This window comes from Miniopterus natalensis, chromosome 16 (assembly GCF_054644295.1).
Source record: "Miniopterus natalensis isolate mMinNat1 chromosome 16, mMinNat1.hap1, whole genome shotgun sequence".
Taxonomy (NCBI): Eukaryota; Metazoa; Chordata; class Mammalia; order Chiroptera; family Miniopteridae; genus Miniopterus; species Miniopterus natalensis.
In genome coordinates this window covers 5,500,443-5,520,230 of record NC_142096.1, presented here as the reverse complement: position 1 = coordinate 5,520,230, position 19,788 = coordinate 5,500,443, and the positions used below count along the sequence as shown (strand labels likewise).

General features: G+C 41.2%; 1 protein-coding gene across 1 annotated transcript in view; it reads left to right on the top strand.

Moving 5' to 3' along the window:
* The first annotated feature begins 11,540 nt into the window (after positions 1–11,540).
* Positions 11,541–19,788, top strand: part of STK3 (serine/threonine kinase 3) — a 142,360-nt gene continuing 134,112 nt past the window's right edge. The window contains exon 1 of the mRNA XM_087825299.1: positions 11,541–11,581. Within this exon, the coding sequence (XP_087681425.1) occupies positions 11,556–11,581 (26 nt within the window). The 5' untranslated portion in view covers positions 11,541–11,555. The remainder of the gene's footprint in view (positions 11,582–19,788) is intronic.

The following is a 19,788-nucleotide window of genomic DNA, read 5'->3' as shown; positions in this document are numbered from 1 at the left end:
GTACTAGATGTTCAAAGCTTTTTAATGTTTTGAAAAGTCATCAAATATAACCCTTGAGTGGATTTGATTGTTGTTTTTCTTAAAGAGTTTATTGAGATAATATTTAAATATCATCTTTTACTACTCTTTAAAGCATGCAACTCAGTGGTTTTTAGCACACTCACAGACGCGTGAAACCGTCACCACAGCAATTTTAGAACATTTTCATCACATCAGGAAGAAACCCCTTATTCTTTAGCTATCACCCCCCACTCTCCATCCCCACTCCACCCTCACCCCCCCACCTCCTGTCTTAAGCAACCACTGATCTACTTTTGTTTCTGTAGATTCCTCTAATTTGGACTCTATTATTGGCCAATATTGTATAAATGTCAATGCAGATTCTTTGCCCAATTTTAATTGAGTTATTTGTGTGTTTTTTTAATTATTAAGTTGCATGGATTCTTTATACATGTATAAATCTCTTAGCACAAAAGCTTAATTTTCATGATGTGCAACTTACCTATTCTTTTCTTTCGTTGCTCTTGCTTTTAGTGTCATATCTAAGAAACCATGGCCAAACCTAAGGTCATGAAGACAGGCCCATATGTTTTCTGCTAAGAGTTTTTAATTTTTGCTCTTACATTTATCTTTTTGATCCATCTTGAGTTAATTTTTGTTTGTGGTGTAAAATAAGGGTCCAACTTTTTTCTTTTGCATGTGGCTCTCCTGTTGTCCCAGCATCATTTGTTGAAAAGACGGATTGATCATTTCCTCATTGAATGCCCTGGCACCCTTGTAAAAAATCAGTTGACCATAGATGAATGTCTTCATTTCTAGACCCTCAGTTCTATTCCATTGATCTATGTCTATCTTTATGCCCATACCGCAATGTCTTAATCACTGTTGCTCTGTAGTAAGTTTTGAATAAGAATGTGAATCTTCCTACTTTATTTTTCTTTTCAGACTTGTTTTGGCTCTTCTGGATCCCTCGCAATTCCATGTGATTTCTAGTATCAGCTTGTCAATTTGTACAAATAAATCATCTGGCATTCTGATACAAATTGCATTGAATCTATAGATCAGTTTGGAAATTATTGACGTCTTAACAATGTTAAGTCTTCTGATCCGTGAATATGGGAATGTTTTTCTATTTATTTAGATCTTCTTTAATTTCTTTCAGAAATATTTTTAGTCTTCAGAGCATTAGTTTTGCCCTGTTTTGTTAAATTATCCCTAAGTATGTCATTCTTCTTGATGCTATCATAAGTGGATTGTTTTCTTAATTTCATTTTTATACCAATCATTTAAAATTAGAAATACAATTGATTTTTATATATGATCTTGTATCTTGCAACTTTGATTAACTCATTTATTACTTCTAATTGTTTTTTTTAGTGGATTCCTTAGGATTTTCTATATACAAGATTATGTCATCTGTGAATATAGTTTTATTTCTTCTTTTCCAATCTGAATGACTTTTATTTATTTTTCTTGCCTAGTTTTATCTGTGTTAATAAGATGTGCTATTCTATGGTTTTCTTGTGATGTGTTTGTCTGCTTTTGGTATCAGGGTAAAACTGTTCTCATAGAATGATTTAGTAAGCGTTCCTCCTCTTCTGTTGTTTTGGAGGAGTTTGTGAATAATTGGTATTCATTCTTCATTGAATGTTTAGTAGAATTCAGTTGTGAAGCCGTCTGGGCCTGGGTTGTTCTTTGTGGGCATTTTAGAATTATTACTGATTCAATCTCCTCACTTGTTACGGTTCTATTCCAATTTTCTATTTCTTCTTGAGGCAGTTTTGGTAGTTTGTGTTTCTCTCTTGGTTCCTGATTCTCTGTCTGAGCTTCCCCACTTGATTGTCTGTAAGTGTTGGCGGCAGATGTGATGAATCTGCACCAGGACTGTGGACCACAAATGAGTGTGGCTGGCTGCAAGACTTGGAAGAAATAAAAATCAGTCAGGGGTCAGCAATCTGGGCCTCAGTGGAAGCCAGAATGCACATTAGCCGGGAAGGAAGGACCAGCCATGAAACAGAGTTGTTGGGAGACCGGCCCCCGGAGGGAGGATGGGAACCAGAGGTACGCAAATCGAGGCGGGAAACAGAAAAAAGCAGGCCAAGGCGTAGGCAGAAATCAAGAGCAGAGACCAGCAGTGAGAGCAGAGCTTAGTGTGTGGCATTGAATCAGCCTCTGTTTCAACCCAGGACTTCCATGAACTTGTGGTGAAAGCAGTAACCTTTGCTTGGTGCCCCGGGACCCAAAGACGCAGGCATGTGGGACTTGCTGACCACACTGGGGACTGAGAGGAGAGGAGAGTGGAAACAGTGAGAGGAGCCTAGAAGGGTCTATGCACCCTGCTCGAGACCTACCCGAAACCCAGCCCCTTAACAGGACAGAGGTTTCCTAAAAAGAACGATTAACTTAATTTAACATTACTATATATAATTTTAAATCTATTCTCGAACTATACATGACTATATCAAATGATATACCACTAGATGAACATTTTATATGTCCCAGAAACAAGAAATCATTTTCTCATATTTTGGAATATAAAAGCTGAGCCTTTATTCCAAACTAATTCTCATCCAAAAAGCATGGGTAATATGAGTCCATTAAATAAATAAAAGAAGTAAAATGGAAAATATTTTTGATCACATATTTGATTAAAATATTTAGTATTGTGTATCTGGAAAAAGATGATCCCTTGGGGAATACAAATTCCAAGTAAGATGGGGTTTATTTTAAAGGGAGCAAGCCACAGCTATGCTAATAATCCCTTTTAAGATTCTGTGGATAACATGAGACCCACAGTAATATCTAACATAAACATGTAAGGAGATTTGAGAGAAACACAACAAAAATAAACTGTGAGAATCACCCCTACCAAGTTTTTTCCACCCTCTGGCTCTGTTAAAATTTGAAGGAAAGGATGAGAGCTCCTCAAAGAGTAGAAAAAAGATAAAGGAAAGAATCAGAAAAGTGAATTTGTGAACTTGAAGGAAAGAATATATTCATAGATAGGTATAGAGATTGAGTGATGATAAGATTTGTTATTAACTGAGGCAGGACTCTTTCATTTGACATACAACAAAACCGAGTAGACATATAAAAATAAAATTTCTAAATATATCATGAAACTGTATGTAAAACAAAAACAATAGTGAAAGAAATTTGTGAGTTTTTATTTTATTTTATAGGAACATCTATCTATTAAGGTTCTTTGTAAGCAATAGAAATGAACTTTTAGCAGAGAAAGGGGCATATCAAAGGGCGATGGGGTAGCCACACAATCGAAACAAAAAACGAAAGAATCAAGTCTCAGGAAGGGTGGGAACCAGCGCAGGTCCAGAGATCCGAAGGAACGAGTCAACGATCCCGAGTCAGTCCCCTGGAAGCCCCGTGTTTGTCGGGTGAAACCAAGGGCCTCTGATGTCCTCTGCTACTCGAATGTGGAAAGGAGCATTTCCGAGCCTCGGAGCTGTACACTGGTGCCTGAGGCAGCAGTGTTTTGTCTCGAGTGTCAGCTGAACAAAAGGACAACCAGATCGCGAGGAGATCTTGCAAAGCAGCAAGGCAGCCTCGCTCTGCAAAACTGTGTGGGGCCCTCTCAGCCCCCGCGGGCTTTCCCGCTCGTCTCATTGGCACGGTGGCACCGAGTTTCCATTTCAAACCAGTTAATGCCAGGAGAGCAGGGCTATTTAGATGTGGGCTTCGTCTAATTCACATTCACCCTGGGGTGCTGGAGAGTTGTCTCCTTGAGGCACATGGTTGCTTTGCAGCTTTAAAATAAAAAACAGTGTTGTGTTGAGCAAGTAGAAACAGCCATTGGGTAGGTCGCAAACAGTGGCCTTAATATCTGAAATTCCCCCAGAGGTATTGCATTGCCTTTGATTTACTACTTTAATAGGGAGAGAGGACTTCTTCCCATAATAGTTAGGGAAAAAACTGGGGGGAATTCCCCAGTTGTTGAGAATATTCTAGTCAACACAGAAAACGGAAAAAAATCCACAGAAGGCATGGGTTTACAGTTCGACTGGGTCAAACTTTATTTTACCTGACTAGGCTACAACCATATTCTGATAGGTAGGTCTCGGGATTTCTGTGCGTGAGAAATTACGATTAGCTCAGAGGAAGTACCTAAAGGTTTCCAAAAAAGCCTTAATTATTCCTCTCATTCCAGGACACAGTTATCCCATTAAATGACCTTCAGGGATATCTAGGTGTAATAGTAAAAAATGAACTTTTACTGTTATAACATGGTACCCAGTCTTCCCTTTAAGCAAGATGCTGTGGATCTAGGGGTTCAACTGAGGAAATTGAATGAGGAGTCATGACTCTCTATTGTCTTGACTCAGGTCAGACTTTATTCATCACATCTAGGGTATTGCAGTCATACAAATCAAGTAAGACTTCAGGGGGAGCCCTGTGTTCAAATAGGCTTAGCCAGAGACTTCTTGTGGTGAGATCATCTGATTACCAAACTGGTGTCCCTGCCCATTGTAATGCACTGTGTGCCTTTGATTGCAGAGGGAGGCTATCTCACCCCCGTGATCCCAAGATTCTCCTTTCCTAATTGAAACTAGGGAACACATTTTAATTGCAACATTTCCCACCAACATTTCCAACATTCAGAAAATAGTGAAGCTTTTTTCTTTTTCTTTTTCTTTTTCTTTCTTTTTTTTTTTTAAGATGCTGGAATTTCCCTCACAGTTCGGGGCTCAAGGCCTTGAAGAAGGAAAAGTCATTCCAGTCCTTCTTGGGGCAAGTTATGGGTATACAAGCAGGACACACAGTGGATCTCTTCCAGCATTCCTATCTCAAGGAGTCTTTATTTCCTTCCTGTATGTATGCCAAGGGATTTTTGGCATCTGCATTTTCTTTAATGAGGGCCAGTGTTAGGGCCTGATTTGCCTTATCCAACCCAGTTCAACACCCAACTGCTTCAGCCAGTGCTTTGAATGCAGCGCTCCTGGTCAGTGCATCCACATCGACAAATTCAGCCCCATCTAAAATTATGGCCACCCTGCTTGGTGGAGTGCTTTCAATACATATTCCTGCAAAAATTTCACCAATAGTTTCTCTATTTGCAGTAACAAATCCTACGATCCTTGCAATGTAAAAACCTCTTGGCAAAAAGAGAGTCCTGGCCAAATATCTGAGACTGATGTTGTTATCTGTGTCTTTTATGTGCTCGCTGCAAAGTGATAATTTGGAGGACTCATTGTACTTAAAATGCCAGGAATGGTGGGGACAAAATGTGATAAGAACATTCCTCCAAACCCATTTTCTAGTGGTTCTCAAAAAGGTTGAGGGTAGGAAGCCTTGAAATCCCTTGAGGATCCTTTGCAAAATGTACATAGCTGCCCCTACCCAGGGACAAGTCAGAAGATGGTGGAGGTTAAGGTGGGGAGGTCACACATATTAAAAGAGCCCTGTAGATTCTTTTTCAAATCCTCACCAGAGGATATATTTATTGGTTTTAGAGAGAGGAGAATGGAGAGAGAGAGAGAGAGAGAGAGAGAGAAACATTGATGTGAGAGAGAAACGTCAATCGGTTGCCTCTCATACATGCCCCGACCTGGGATCGAACCCAAAACCTAGGTATGTGCCCTGACCAGGAGTCAGACCTGCAACCTTTTGGTGCACAGGACAATGCTTCAGCCAACTGAGCCGCCTGGCCAAGGCTCTAGATTTTACTTTTAATACATACCCTCCCACACTCAGAACTCTTTACCCCCAGAAACATTACTACACACCCATCTTGATCATGAATATAGGATAAGGGAAGGGACAAAGTGGCTGTTTATAATTAATTATAAGGAGAGTGACTCTTCTTATGTTGTGACAAATTGTGTTAATGTGCCCAGCTATTCTCTTCCCTATTAAGAGTAGATGCAGTAGACTTTCTCACCCCATTTTCTGAGGTAGCTTTGACACTTGGGTCAATAGAAGATGAGAGCAAGTGACAAAAGTTTAATCAAACAGTTCAAAAAATTTGTGTTTTAGATGCATACCTGGTGATATTGCTTTTTAAAAATTACCTTCCTACTTTCTATATTTCCCACTTTTTCTTAATTGAAGACTATACTTTTCTAACTTAAAAAATGTAATCAGAGCACTTAGGAAAGTGTTCTGCCCTAGTCAGTTATTTTATACAAAGGAGCTAATTAAAAATATAATATAGCAAACATCTTGGGTTCATGCTGGCATTCTGCATACATATTGCTTTCATCTTAAAATTGTGAAGGAAGAGAAATTCCTTTTTGTTTTCCACATTTTATGCCTCTGTCGGTTCGACTCTCAGGGTTTACATTCTGTGTTCTGCTCTTAAAGGATCTTGCTTTATGATTGCTGCTACTGTGTAAATTGGTAATAGTGTCTACAGTAATTTGCATTTAAAAAAAATCTGACACTTAAAAATAAGGAAATTAATGTAAAGCTCTTAACACAGAGTGTTCAGTAAGTTGATGAGGATCATAGTGGTGATAAGGTGAAGGCACCGACCATCACAAGAGGCCTTCAAGAGGAAAATGGGACTTTGGGGGGAAAGGGAGTAGTCTTCATTGTGACACTTCCAAAATATTTGGAGTGTGCTTGGAATTTCCTTCTCCATAAAAGAATAAAAGCTTACTACAGACCATGGTCTATGATAATACTAGAGATAGCTATGATGACAATTCTAAAGCCCTTATTAAATCTGTTTAGATTCTCCATCTATATGGTGGCATGTGTTAGTGACTTCCTGTGATAAGACATCCACATTTTCTTTTAGTGATGTTAATATTGTCTCTTGAGGCTTGAAGGGGCACCCTTTTCTGCTAATATTTTTATATTTGTGGAGTAAATTTAAATTAATCCTATCCATATTTGATGTTTGCCATGACTTTATAAGTTAAAACATATGAAGCTCTTTATTTCCTCCTAGGCACCATGCCTAGAATTTGGTGCCCCCAGGTAAATGGTTGAACTTGGACATGGCTGCATGCCAAAAGCTAGGCTTCCTCCAGCTGTGGACAACTAAGGCTTACAGTCTAAACTTTTCCACAACTGTATTTTTTCTATTAAAATAACCACTCCCTAAACTTAGAATAAATATTAACCAGTAACTAGTTACCATCTCTTAATTTTTAAGAACAGATGAGAAATTGAACACAAGTTTAAGAATATGCCTAGTCTTAAGGCCTTTTAGTGTCTTCCTGAGTACTGTCGAGGGCGTGAAAGCAAATCTAATTCTCTTTCTATTACAGTGCTTCACTAAATCTCTTCCTATTCCTAGAGTCCAAAGACATTTGGAATTCATATACATCTCCAGTTCTGACCCCTAGCTTTCTTTGTTTACAAATTACCTCATTTTAGAACAAGCCTTTGGGTGCCACCTTCCCAAAGAAGCTTATAAGATGTTTTCTTAAACAAAGGTAGAAATTTTCTTCTACCCCTCTAAGTTCTGGATTAAGCTTTGCAGCACAGTTTACAGCTTGCCTTTCATAGGCTTCCTGAAGTCTAAGAAGCTAGACATGTTTTAATCTTATACTTTTAAAACTGATAATCATACGTTGCTCTTAATGTCAGTCTTGTACTCTGCCTGCTGCTGTCTCCCCTTTTCCAAACTGATGACTTAAAAGAGCATCGTTGTTGCTTTGTCTGCATTTTCCTGATTATTGGTGATGATGAGCATCTTTTAATGTTTACTAATCATTGAAATTTCTTCCGTAATTTTGTCAGATTGGATGTTTTAACCATTTGCCTATGTAGATCATGTTTTTCTAGTTTTAAAAAACCTTTCTGTGTATTCTAAATATGAGCCCTTCATCTATTACATATGTTGCAGATATTTTTATTTTCATTGTTGGGTATCATTTTGATTATTGACTTTCTTCTTAAGAAAGTTTTAAATTCTTATGTAGTCAAATTTGTTCAGCTTTTCCTTTCCGCTTTCTGAGTTTTCATTTTGCTTACTAGATTTTCTTCTATCTTGTGATTATAAAAAATTTACTCTTATACTCTCTTTTAAAAAATATCTTGGAGGTCTTTAATGTGTTTAAAAATTTTAAATAAACTTTTAATTTTAGAATAGCTTTAGGTTTACAAAGAAGTTGTAAAGGTAGTACAGAGTTCCCATATACCCCAAACTCAATCCCCCCTGTTACTAAAATCTGACATGGTACATTTGTCACAACTAATGAGCTAATATTGATATTATTATTGCCTAATGTCCTTTCTCTGTCCCAGGACTCCCAATATATTTGGAATACCTCGATACATTGAGCCCTATGTCTCCTTAGCCGTGTCTGGTCTGTGACAGTTTCTTAGACTTTTTGTGTTATTGATGATTAACTTGACAGTTTTTAGGAGTACTGGTCAGGTATTTTGTAAAATGTCCCTCAATTGGGATTTGTCGGATTTTTTTTAAAACATGAGACAGGAGAGCTCCAGGTTGTTACTGAAAAGGAGCTGGGTCCCAATCGCAGGTTTCCCTCACATTTCTCTTAGAGCACACCGTTGAGGATTCTGGTGAGCTGTTTGCTGGTGTAATTAAAGCAATACCTGATCTTGATTCCAGGGGAACGGTTGGAAGCAGAAACAGATTACCCTACTTTCACAGTTAAGTGAAGCTGAGTGACCCTTATCTGAGTCTCAAATTGCCCTGCGGCTTTTGTTTGTTCGTGAACGCTGCTGCCCCTTATTTGGAGGTTGAATGATGATTTCTGTGCTTGCTTTTGTGAAATCTTCAGGCTGCTTTCCACAGACAAATTAAATGGAGACTTGAGCCTTTTTTCCCTGAATAATTAAAGAGAAAAACAATTCCTTTTTCTTAGTAACACATGACACGCCAGGCACACTGCTTCTGGGACCTCAATACTTACTGTTCCTCTGGCCACACAGTTCTCTTCCCACAGCCATCGGCATGGTCCTTCCCCCGACAGCCCTAGCCAGGCTTTCATTAAGGCCTTCCCCGCCACCCTCTCTCATTTCATTCCTTCCCCTCCACTTTCTATTTTTCTTTTTCTTCTTAAATTTTATTTATTTATTTAGTAACTATATGTCCCTTTTTCCCTTTATTTTTTTGTGACTTAAAATTTTTTTTTAAATTACTAATTTTTATCTTTATTGTTGAAAATATTACAGATGTCCCCTTTTTACCTCCATTGATCCCTTCCACCCCCAGGCCTTACCCAGACCAGTGTCTGTGTCCCTGGGTTATGCCCATAAACATAAGTTCTTTGATTAATCTCTCCCCACCCACTCCCCCATCCCCACCTTCCCTCTGAGATCCCTCAGTCTGTTCCATGCTTCTATGTCTCTGGATCCATTTTGTTCATCGGTTTATTTTGTTCATTAGAGTCCACATTTGAGTGAGATCATGTGATATTTGTCTTTCTCTGACTGGCTTATTTCACTTAGCATAATACTCTTCAGGTCCCTCCGTGATGTCTCAAAGGGTACAAGATCTTTCCTCTTTACAGCTGTGTAGTATTTCATGGTATAAATGTCCCACAGCTTTTTTATCCACTCATCTACTGATGGGCACTTGGGCTGTTTCCAGATCTTAGCTATTGTAAATTGCACTGCTATGAACATAGGGATGCATACATTCTTTGTGATTGGTGTTTCAGGATTCTTAGGATATATTCCTGGGATATATTCCTAGGTCAAATGGCAGGTCAATTTTTAATTTTCTGAGGACCCTCCATACTGCTTTCCACAGTGGCTGCCCCAGTCTGCATTCCCACCAGCAGTGCCTCGGTTCCCCTTTCTCCACACCCTCGCCAGCACATGTTGTCCATTGATTTGTGGATGGAGCCATTCTGGCAGGTGTGAGGTGATATCTTATTGTCGTTTTAATTTTCACCCCTCTTATGATTAGTGACGTTGAGCATTTTATCATATGTCTCTTGGCTGTCTGTATGTCCTCTTCGGAGAAATGTCTATTCAGGTCCTTTGCCCATATTTAAATTGGATTGTTTGTCTTCCTTTTGTTAAGTTGTATGAGTTTCTTATATATATTATATATTAACCCCTTATCAGATGTATCATTGGCAAGTATGTTCTCCCAGACAGCGGGCTCCCTTTTCGTTTTGTTGATGGTTTCTTTTGCTGGGCAGAAGCTTTTTATTTTGATGTAGGTTTATTACATAGTGAAACTTAAAATAATGCAAAAGGAGGAATAACTGTTAATAGACAAGTTTAATTTGGGTTAATGTTCATAAAGTTCCTTTAGAGAACATTTTCTTCGCGCTCTTTGCTCTAGTCTCCAAAAACTACATGACACTACATCTTGACAATTTCTGTCAGAATTAAAGTCCTTACACGGCAGCTATACATGGTCATAAGAAAGGTATCTACAGTCAGAATTTAAGGTTAATGGTACGCACACAGCAGGGCTGTATGAAGGGGTCAGATGACAGTGAAACAGGTTGGGAGAGGGGTCGGCAAGAGGAAGGCAAGCAGGCTTTTCTCCAGTACTCCTCTGTGCACCCAAACTTGTCTGCTTTGCCAGGTTATCCTGTTGAACAGGCAGCAAGACCACAGTGCGTGAATCCTGTGTACTGAGTGAGGTCACTGCAGTAATTATTTTCTTTGTAATTAGACATAATTATTGTGAAATGTAGCGAGGAGCTTATCCACAATCAAATCAAACAAGAATTTCCAGAAGCATCCCTAGTACCGTAGCTACAAATGTCAGCTGGCTGGGGGCAAACATAACCAATAATTATAAACAGAGCTAGGAGGGAAGCGTGGGCAGTCAGCAGTACTTCAAACGCCTGTTCAACATGTTCGGGATGCATCCTTGGGAAATCCAGAGAAACGAACCACATTGGATTGGGGCAAAAAAAAAAGGCAAGTGAGGCCGCGGGCTCCAAGGAAAGAAGGAAAGTCCCCCGGCTCGCCCAGGGCGGCCCTGGGCCGGACTAGGCCTCGCCCTCCTGCTCTCCCAGCGCGGGTCCCTTTCTCCCCTGGCAGCTCCGGGCACAGGGCCGGACCGCCCTCACCCGGCTCCGCCCACCCTGCCGGCCCCTGGCTTGGCCCAGTGTGGCACGACCCCGGCCGGCCCCGCCCCACCCCTGGACAGCGGCTGGCTCCGCCCCCTCCCTGGACCGGGGCTGGCTCCGCCCACCCAACCTGGACCGCGGTTGGTCCCGCCCACCCTGTGCGGCCGCGGCAGGCTCCGCCCACCCTCCCTGGACCGCGGTTGGTCCCGCCCACCCTGTGCGGCCGCGGCAGGCTCCGCCCACCCTCCCTGGACCGCGGTTGGTCCCGCCCACCCTGTGCGGCCGCGGCAGGCTCCGCCCACCCTCCCTGGACCGCGGTTGGTCCCGCCCACCCGGTGCGGCCGCGGCAGGCTCCGCCCCCTCCCCGGACTCTGCCCGCGGCCGGGGCCGAGGGGCGGGGCGGGCCGGGAGGAGCCGCCCTCGGGCGGGAGGGGGATCCGCCGTGGAGTTACGGGAAAGTTGTTCCGAGTTCCTGGAGTTTCCCTCGGCGGTTCCCGGGCTCGGCCGGCGGCGCCCCGGCTCCTCTCCTCCCTCCGGCCTTCGCCGCGCGCCAGGCCCGTCCTCGTGCCCGGGGCCGCCATGGAGCAGCCGCCGGCGCCCAAGAGGTAACGAGAGCGGGGTCCGGGGCCGGAGGGAGGCGGCGCCGGGGCCGCGGGGCGGGGGCCGCTAGGCCGGGCCGGACCCGGACGGCCTCCCCGAGCGCGTGGCCCGGAGCGGGGCCGCGACCGTCCCGGGCTCGGGGCTCGGGGCTCGGGGCTCGCGGGAGGCGGGGCCTGGGCCGCCCCGGGGCCCGGCGGGCGCGCGTGGGCATCGGGGCAGCGCCCGGCCCCGCGGCCGGACTCCGGCGGCAGCTGCCCCTCGTGGCAAAGTCCCGGCGCCAGCGAGACGTCAGACGAGGCAGCCACTGGGCCCCTGCGACGGGGGCTTCCTCGCGCGGCGCTTCCCGCAGGAGGGCCTTTTTTTCCTGAGAAGGCGGGCTGTTTATTTACAGTTTAAGGAATTAAATGTGAACAGCTCCGCAGTTTGTGAAACTTGTCGCGGGTCTGCTGCACTGACAGGTGTTCTTCCCCTACCCCTCAAGTTCAAAAGTATTTATGGATGCAGGACAGGAACCTTAAGTTAGACCCCCTCCCCCATATAGGTTTTTTTTCGTAGCTTGTAAAAATAGTGGTGCTTTGGCATTTACTGTCAATTCCTACTTAATCCTTGATGTATTGGAAGTGTAAGAGTACACAGTAGGTAGGTTGAACTAATAATCGAAATGATCTTAGGAAGCTAAATCAAGGCTATCCATTGATTTAATTTCATAACGTGCATTTTCCCCCCAAGAATGGATCCGTCGACTAACTGATGTTGGGTAACATATTTAACTTCAAGCTTTTATTTTTAGTTTATAAAGTAAGGGTACTAATTTCTCTCCCCGATAGTGTTGTTATGAAGATGAAAGAGTGTGTGTTTTGATACCTAGAGATTTTTAGGTGAAAGGTAGCGTATTCAAGAACGTGAAATAATTAAAAAGGTAGGAATGTTGTGAGCCACGGTGAACAAGGTGTATAGACACGTGAGCCTTGAGGCCTGGAAACCATCTGTTCAGGTGTAAAAGGGGGGTTGTGGACGGGTGTCCAAAAAGAGACCTCCTATCAGACAGAGCCCTTGATAAATTCTTTCCTGGCATTTTGTAAAGTGTCCAAATTCTAGTATTGATTGGGCATCTAGTTTTAATACTATAGAAGAAAACCGGAAACATTTTTTTTCCCCCTTTCCCCTTTTTTGTCTTGGAAGGACTGAGCCAGCATCGTAAGGCCCACTTGAACAGCTCTGAATTGAAGTGGTAGTTCTACTGATCCGCTGTACTCTAAATTATCTGAGTTTCCTTCTAGGTGTAAGAGAACCCCTGCCCTTGCGGGGACGTTAGAGAAAAGAGGGGTCAGGGCCAGGTGTGGGTGGCATATATCACGACCCATGGTCACTTACACTTTTTAATATAGTGGCTGCCCACTTAATAGACTTATTTTTAGCTCTCTTCAGAGAGACATGTTAATCCACAAGGCATTTCTAAAGAGCAAAAGATATGCGACAATCCCATATATTTGAATATCTCTTAAATTTTTTTCATAGCATTTTTATTTTTATGATACCATTTAATCCTTCTAGCAGCCCTGTTGAGTAGGTTAGATTACAGGCATTAATTCTGTTTTATAGATTAGGACACTATGAGAGGACTATGAGAGGGATAACTGATAGTGTTTGCATCGTCCCTATTAATCATTACCTTCTAATAATGCAATATAGCTACAATTTTTGGACATCATACAGTTTGCCAGGACCTTGATATATACATTATTTTATTGTCTTAAGAAATAGGAATCTTGGTTCTGCAACTTACTATGCTGGTTCTAAGTTTCATTTCTTCATCTGTAAAATGTGTCGTGAGGTTATGTGTGAAGCACTTAGCACAGTGCCCTATAATGTGTTCAATAATGTTAGTTGTTAGGGTATGTTTTCCTTAATAAATGAAGCTCAGAGAGGTTAAATAACTTGGTCAAGAGGAGGAGGTGCCAGAAACCCAGGTCTGATTGGCTGCAAGTGAGTGTACTCTCTTATTTTGTACAGTGGTGCCTCTTTTTGAAACTCCTGCTTGCTTTCTTAGCATTCCATGATGTGGTGGCCATCTCTTCCCGGAATTTCCTTGTCTCCTTCGGTTGTGTTTTTTCTTAATCCCTGTAAAAGTGCCACTTTGCTTTTCTTCCTTGAGCAGTACTTCCGTAGGGCTCAGACATGTTTACATACATGGTCACGTGTATGTTGCTAATGCTGAAGTGTGGATGACCATCAGCTGCTGCACAGTTAGTACTTTTGATTTCTTCATGTAGATGTGCTCTCATTATCCCATGTAGTTTGTCACGAGGGCCTGTCAAATTTTCCATCAAAAAGTCTGTGGACTCATCCCCTTCCTTCGATTCCCAATACTACTGCCCTATTCCAGGGTTTTATAACCCTCACACTTGATTTACAGCAGTGCCTTCCAACTGGGCACTGTAGTCCAGTGGCTTTCAAAACATTTTAATGGCTGAAGGGCTCTGTTTGGAGTAGGGCAGAGCCCAAGAACGTGGTTCCAAGCACCTCACCTCCTTCTGTTCCCCTTTTGCTGTCCTACAGAATGTCATAATGATCCATGTTTGCTGTAGTTCATCTGGCACATGGCTTCTGATTTATTTTGCTGAAACAGAACTTCAATCATGCTACCTCTTTTTTGGGGGCAGGGAGTGGGGGGTTTGGGCACACTAGCCATTTTAGTACCCAGGGCACCCATCACTGAATCTCAGCCTTAACCCCCAGCCATCTAATACTACTCTCAAAGATGAATCTGTCTTCCTGAAGTTTCCTTCTTGTTATTTAGGTTGTAGGCTGTGGGTACCTCCAACTTTGCCTTTGGCATGCTCTTCCTTTAGAAAAATTGGGTGTTTTTTGCTAGTAATCTATGTTTTAGTCTTCTCTAAGGCCTGCTTTGTAAAGTATCTTATTTGAGTACTTTCTAGCTTAAGATATTTCTCTGTATTCCTAATATGATATCAGTTGGAGTATATATGCCATGGTCATATTGTTGTTGTTTTTTTTTAATTATAAGCTTTAAGACATCCCAAAGATAATTGGAACGAATTTAATAAATATTTATGCATCACTACCCCGCATTGGAGATAAAATAAAACCAATATAGTTGAGACCCTCTACATATATCTGTTCTCAGTTGCATTCCCTCACCATCCCTCAAAAAGTTGTTACTGTCCTGAATTGGGTATTTGTTCTTCCCATATGTGTCTATAGTTTTAGCATGTTGTTCCTATATATTTGATGTAGCATTAGGCCTGAGTGTTAGGCCCAGCTTTGTGCTGATTCTGAAATCTGCTTCTTTGGGTATCATTCTTCTCTGGGAGTTGGAGATTTCAATGTGTAGGCAGGTCTCAGAATCATGACTAGATGATCTGTAAGGCCCCTTTGACCCTCACATTATTGATTTGGCCTTCCCAGCAAGGCTTGTGTTAAACATAGACAATAGATGTGGTCACCCATGTCATTGATTTGAGGTACCAGAATGGCTTTTAGATTTCTCAGATTTCCTTAGCAGGTCTGTCACAGAAGTCTTCAGAAGTCCTTAGTAAAATGGATCCCCTCTGGGAGGGTAAATCCATGAAATGGTTATTAATTATTAGCATTTCGTAAGTTGAGTTTATCAGAGTGCTTTGTAGGGGAACCTCTAGTTGAGGTAAAAATGACCATAGAATGAGTAAGTTTTGATAGGTAGAAAGGGAAATGGCCAAAACATGGGTTCTTCACCAAGTAGAACATTTGTAGAAAAGGAAATGATCTCTATGATAGGCAGCTGGACAGCATTGAGAACTCTGGTTGCTTGAGGGTAGGCAGTTATATACAATACTTGTCAAAGAGAGGGCAGAGTGTCATTGCTGGAGAGACACATTACCGGTACCAGATATACTTGTTCCTAAGTTAGATTATGGAATTAATAGTTATTTAAAATTCATTGATCAAGATATATTTGGAGGAAAAGTTGGTGTGGAACAGTGAAAAAAACCTAGAAGGATAATAAATAATAAGAGAGTAAGTTACTGAAGCTTCTCTCAAGACAGATGAGGGGAGTTCTTTGATTTAAGCTGTAGTTGGATTTTGTAGCAAATTTAATTTTTTGGTAAGTGTGAAAAGTTAGTTTGGAGGAAGTAAAATTGGAAGTTGAAGTAAAAATGTTAGGATTACAAAGTACTTTCACATAAATGAAAGGTGAAGGTAGGAAAACAATGGATTATCAGCCACAAGATAGATTGCTATGGAATGAAAAGGCAAAGGCAAAGGAATGAAGATACAGAAGGGTAAAATAGAAAGTATCTATATTTCCTCAGCACGTAGAGCCCACATCAGCCTGTAGCATCAGTGGCCCTGACCTTTGGCCAGAAATTAGGAATGGTGATAAACTGTCAGCAGGGAACTTCCCCCTCTCAGGAATTAAGTTGAGTGGGACAAAGCAATAAACCAGATAAGTAGAAGTAGGGTACAGTATCAGGAAAACTATGAAGACATTGTAGTGAGAAGAGGGCGGACTTAATATTAACGCCTACATTTCTAATTCATGTGAACTTGGAATGTTAGAAAGTAAAATTCTTGTGTGCTTATCATCAGAGAGATTCGCAAAGTGGGGAGCTGTCTTCGAGAAGCTAACTCTAAGAACTCTTAAAAGGCAGTAGCCTCAGGATAACCAGTTGGAGGAGGTGTTCTGATAGTCCAAGGGAAAGAACTGCACAAACAGGAACCTCTCTTTGCTAATATTAACTACTTGGTCCCTAAACCATATGCTCCCTTTGGCTTTTCTTGGTTCATTTGGGGTTGCACCAACTCCACTGGATTTAGGCCCTGTAGATAGGAACAGTCCATTGACCCTTCCTTGTTAGGGTGTATATGGCAGACAATAAAATCTGGAGCAGTTCCTGGTGAGCAAACTTCAGTTACACATTAAGACAATAGATAAACTTAGTTTTCAGTCAGCTCTAGGCAATGATTAATTTATCCACTGTTCTTTAAGGGCTGAGATTTGGCATATATTAGTACTGCAGAATTTGTTAGAAATATAAAGAAAAAGGTAAACATTTATTAAGCACAGCTGGGTTGAAATTTGTTTTTCTGATGAAATCTAAATGCTCATTCCAGAAAAGTGTACCAGCAAAGTTTTAATAATAAAGGATATAAATTGAGCACTTCTTGTTTGGATTGTAAGGGGCAAAATGTGCTGAGAATTTAAAATTTCTCTTTTCAAAGACATCTTTTGAACTAGAGGTACTGTCTCTTCAAGTCTTAGTGGCTTTCAAAAAAATTTTAAAAAATGTTGATGGTGAGACCCAGTGCAGGCCCATATACATATAAAACTAAAATAGAAGTTTCATAAAATGTACTATGTGTGATGGTTTCTGGTATTTTTCTATTTTCTGTTCTGTTTCATTGAAAAACTGCTGGTAATGATCCACCAGATTATTTTCATGACCTATTAATGGGTTGTGATTGCAATTTGAAAAACACATTCTTGTATGTAGTAGAGACAGTCAGGAAATCAATTTCATTTCCAGCTCCATCCTGATACTTGGAGTTGAAAGCTTGATGCTGGCACTGCCAAAGGAACCCCGAGTGGTGTAATTGTAGCAACCTATACGTAATACTAGAGATGCTCTCTAAGATTCTAAAGGGGGGAGGTGAAGGGGACAGAGGAAAGTCTTATAAAAGCCACTGTATTTTGAACACTTTATATATGTCACAGTTAAAGTATGGAAAAATGCAAAGTGATTATCTATGATGCCTGACAGAGTTTACAAAGGAAAAGATTGTTACGAGAAAAAAGCGCATTTGCCTTCTGGTGTAAAATGACCCCCCACACTGGGAGCATCCAGCTATAATTATGAGGACTTCAATTTCTGACTCTGTACTAGCTCTGCCCTCTGTAACTACCAAAGGTCTTTAGATTTTTCTTCCAAACAGAACATTTATACTATATGATAGAAACTTACTTTTTTAGTTGTCCTAAGCTTCTTTTTTGTTGTGATTTTATTTGAATTGCCTCATATATTAGGATTATTCTAAGTCCTAAAAAGCTTTTACCTCTTAGAACAAAGATTCTTTATTTGAGATGTCTTAAATAACTCAGGTTAAATAACTGAAAGTAGCAAATACATAAACAGACATGTATGAATATTAAATAACTGAAAGTAGCAAATACATAAACAGACATGTATGAATATTAAAAATAAGTTCATTGTTTGCTTATTAGCTGCAAATGACCTTGAACTTCTTAAAAGTACACCAAAGGATGTATCTTGAAAAATGATAGCAAAGTGAGAATTACAGAAAGCTGTTAATATGATAACCAGACATCGTAGTAAAGAAGTAAAATTGAGTAAATTTTTTCAGAAATTTCAGGTATCTTGAGGTAAATATTAGTGTCTTAATCCGCACACACACAAACACACATGGATAAAATTGGGGAAATTGTTGAGCATATGTGATTCCAAGGGTGAGGTAGTTTCTATATTTAAAATATAGAATATTATTCTCTTTCCAGTTCAGATCATCTTTTCATTTTTAGGATGTTTGGTTTTCTGAAATTGTGGGATCTAGAGTCCTATAATTGGAAAGAAATGCAACTTAAAATTATTTTTTGTAGTTTTGGTGAATTTTGTTGCTAATCCTCGCCTGAGGATATTTTTTCCATGGACTTTTTAGAGAGAGTGGAAGGGAGTGAGGGAAGCAGAGAGAGAGGGAAGACCAGAGAGAGAGAGGAAGAGAAATATTGATATGAGAGGGACAGATCGATTGGCTGCCTCCTGGACATGCCCTGACCAAGGCTGGGGATCGAACCTCTAATGCAGGTACATGCCTGTGACTGGAAATCGAACCCATGACCCTTTGGTGCGTGGGCCTCCCCTCTAACCACTCAGCAACATCGGCCAGGGCCGTGAACTTTTTATGTAATTGAGGAAAGCATAAATGAAAGATAGTAGGCAGCTAACATCTTGACTCCAGATTGGAGCCACATGATCTCTCCTGTCTCTGCTGGGCTGCCCGATGATGGATGAGTACAGAAAGCCCTGTTTCTAAAAACTGACTTTCTTTACTCACCCATCATTGCTCGTGGCAGGAATGGACTGTCAGCCTCGAGTTCATTCGTTTTGCTCATTTATTCATATATTCAGGAATTAATAATTAACTGCCTTTCAAATGCTAGTGCTGGGAACCCTGATGAATGGAATAGATGGGATCTTTGCCCTCGTCGAACATCCTGTCTAGTTAGAGCTTGAGCTGTGAAGGCTGGAAGGAGCAGGTATTGACCGAGAAAAATGGAGCAACCTGCTCAGTAGGGCAGCTGGCCAAAGCTTCGCGGAAAAGGTAACATTTAAACTGTGACATGAGGTTGAGAAGTTATCCGTGTGAGTAGCCAGAAAGCGTGTTCCAGGTAGAGGTAAGAGCTGTAAGAAGACCAGGAGGTGGGGGAAGTGTAGTGCGCGAAAGAATTGCAGTGAGGCCACTGGCTGGCTTATGGGCTGGAGTTGAGGTCGGGGGAGGGCCAGGGAGGCAGAGATGCGGGCCGGAGGGAATTCAGAGTTGTCATAGTGCAGTGCGCTGTCATTAAAGGTTTTAAGCAGAATTTTAAGCAGTTTATGTTTTTTCAGACTGTGGGATATTTTGTCAGAAAATATGATTGCACTGGCAGTTTTGAGTTTCTTTCCCTGGGTAACATCTTCACATAGAGTTTTGATTTTAAGTTTGAGTCAGAACTCGGGCACGTAGAGACAGCTTCTGTGGTAGAGACTGCTTAGCGTGGACCGTTGTCCTCATGTTCCCCCAGCCTCACTCTCATTATGCTCCTGTTATCCTAATATCCAGCCTTACTTTCTCACCGCTAAAGGTTTCAGCTGACCTAGTTTCCTCTTTTCTTAAATGAAAAAGATACAGAAAACAAAAGAATCCAAGACAGATGACACCACTAGTGATAAGATCAGATTTCAGGCCTTATTTTTTAAGGTTGCACACTTAACCTGCCTTGTCTTGCATACATAAAAATGTATCTGTGGATAGACAGACAAAATTCAAGGGCATCTTGAGGCTGCTTTATAAATTTAATCCTGACACAATGTGATGAATTGCAAAATGAAGCATATCCAGATATTAAATGCCATGTGTTAAACCTTTCTAGTTTTGATTTTAGCCCCTCTTCTTAAAGTTTTATTGTGCTTTAAATAAATAAATAAGATGAGGTATT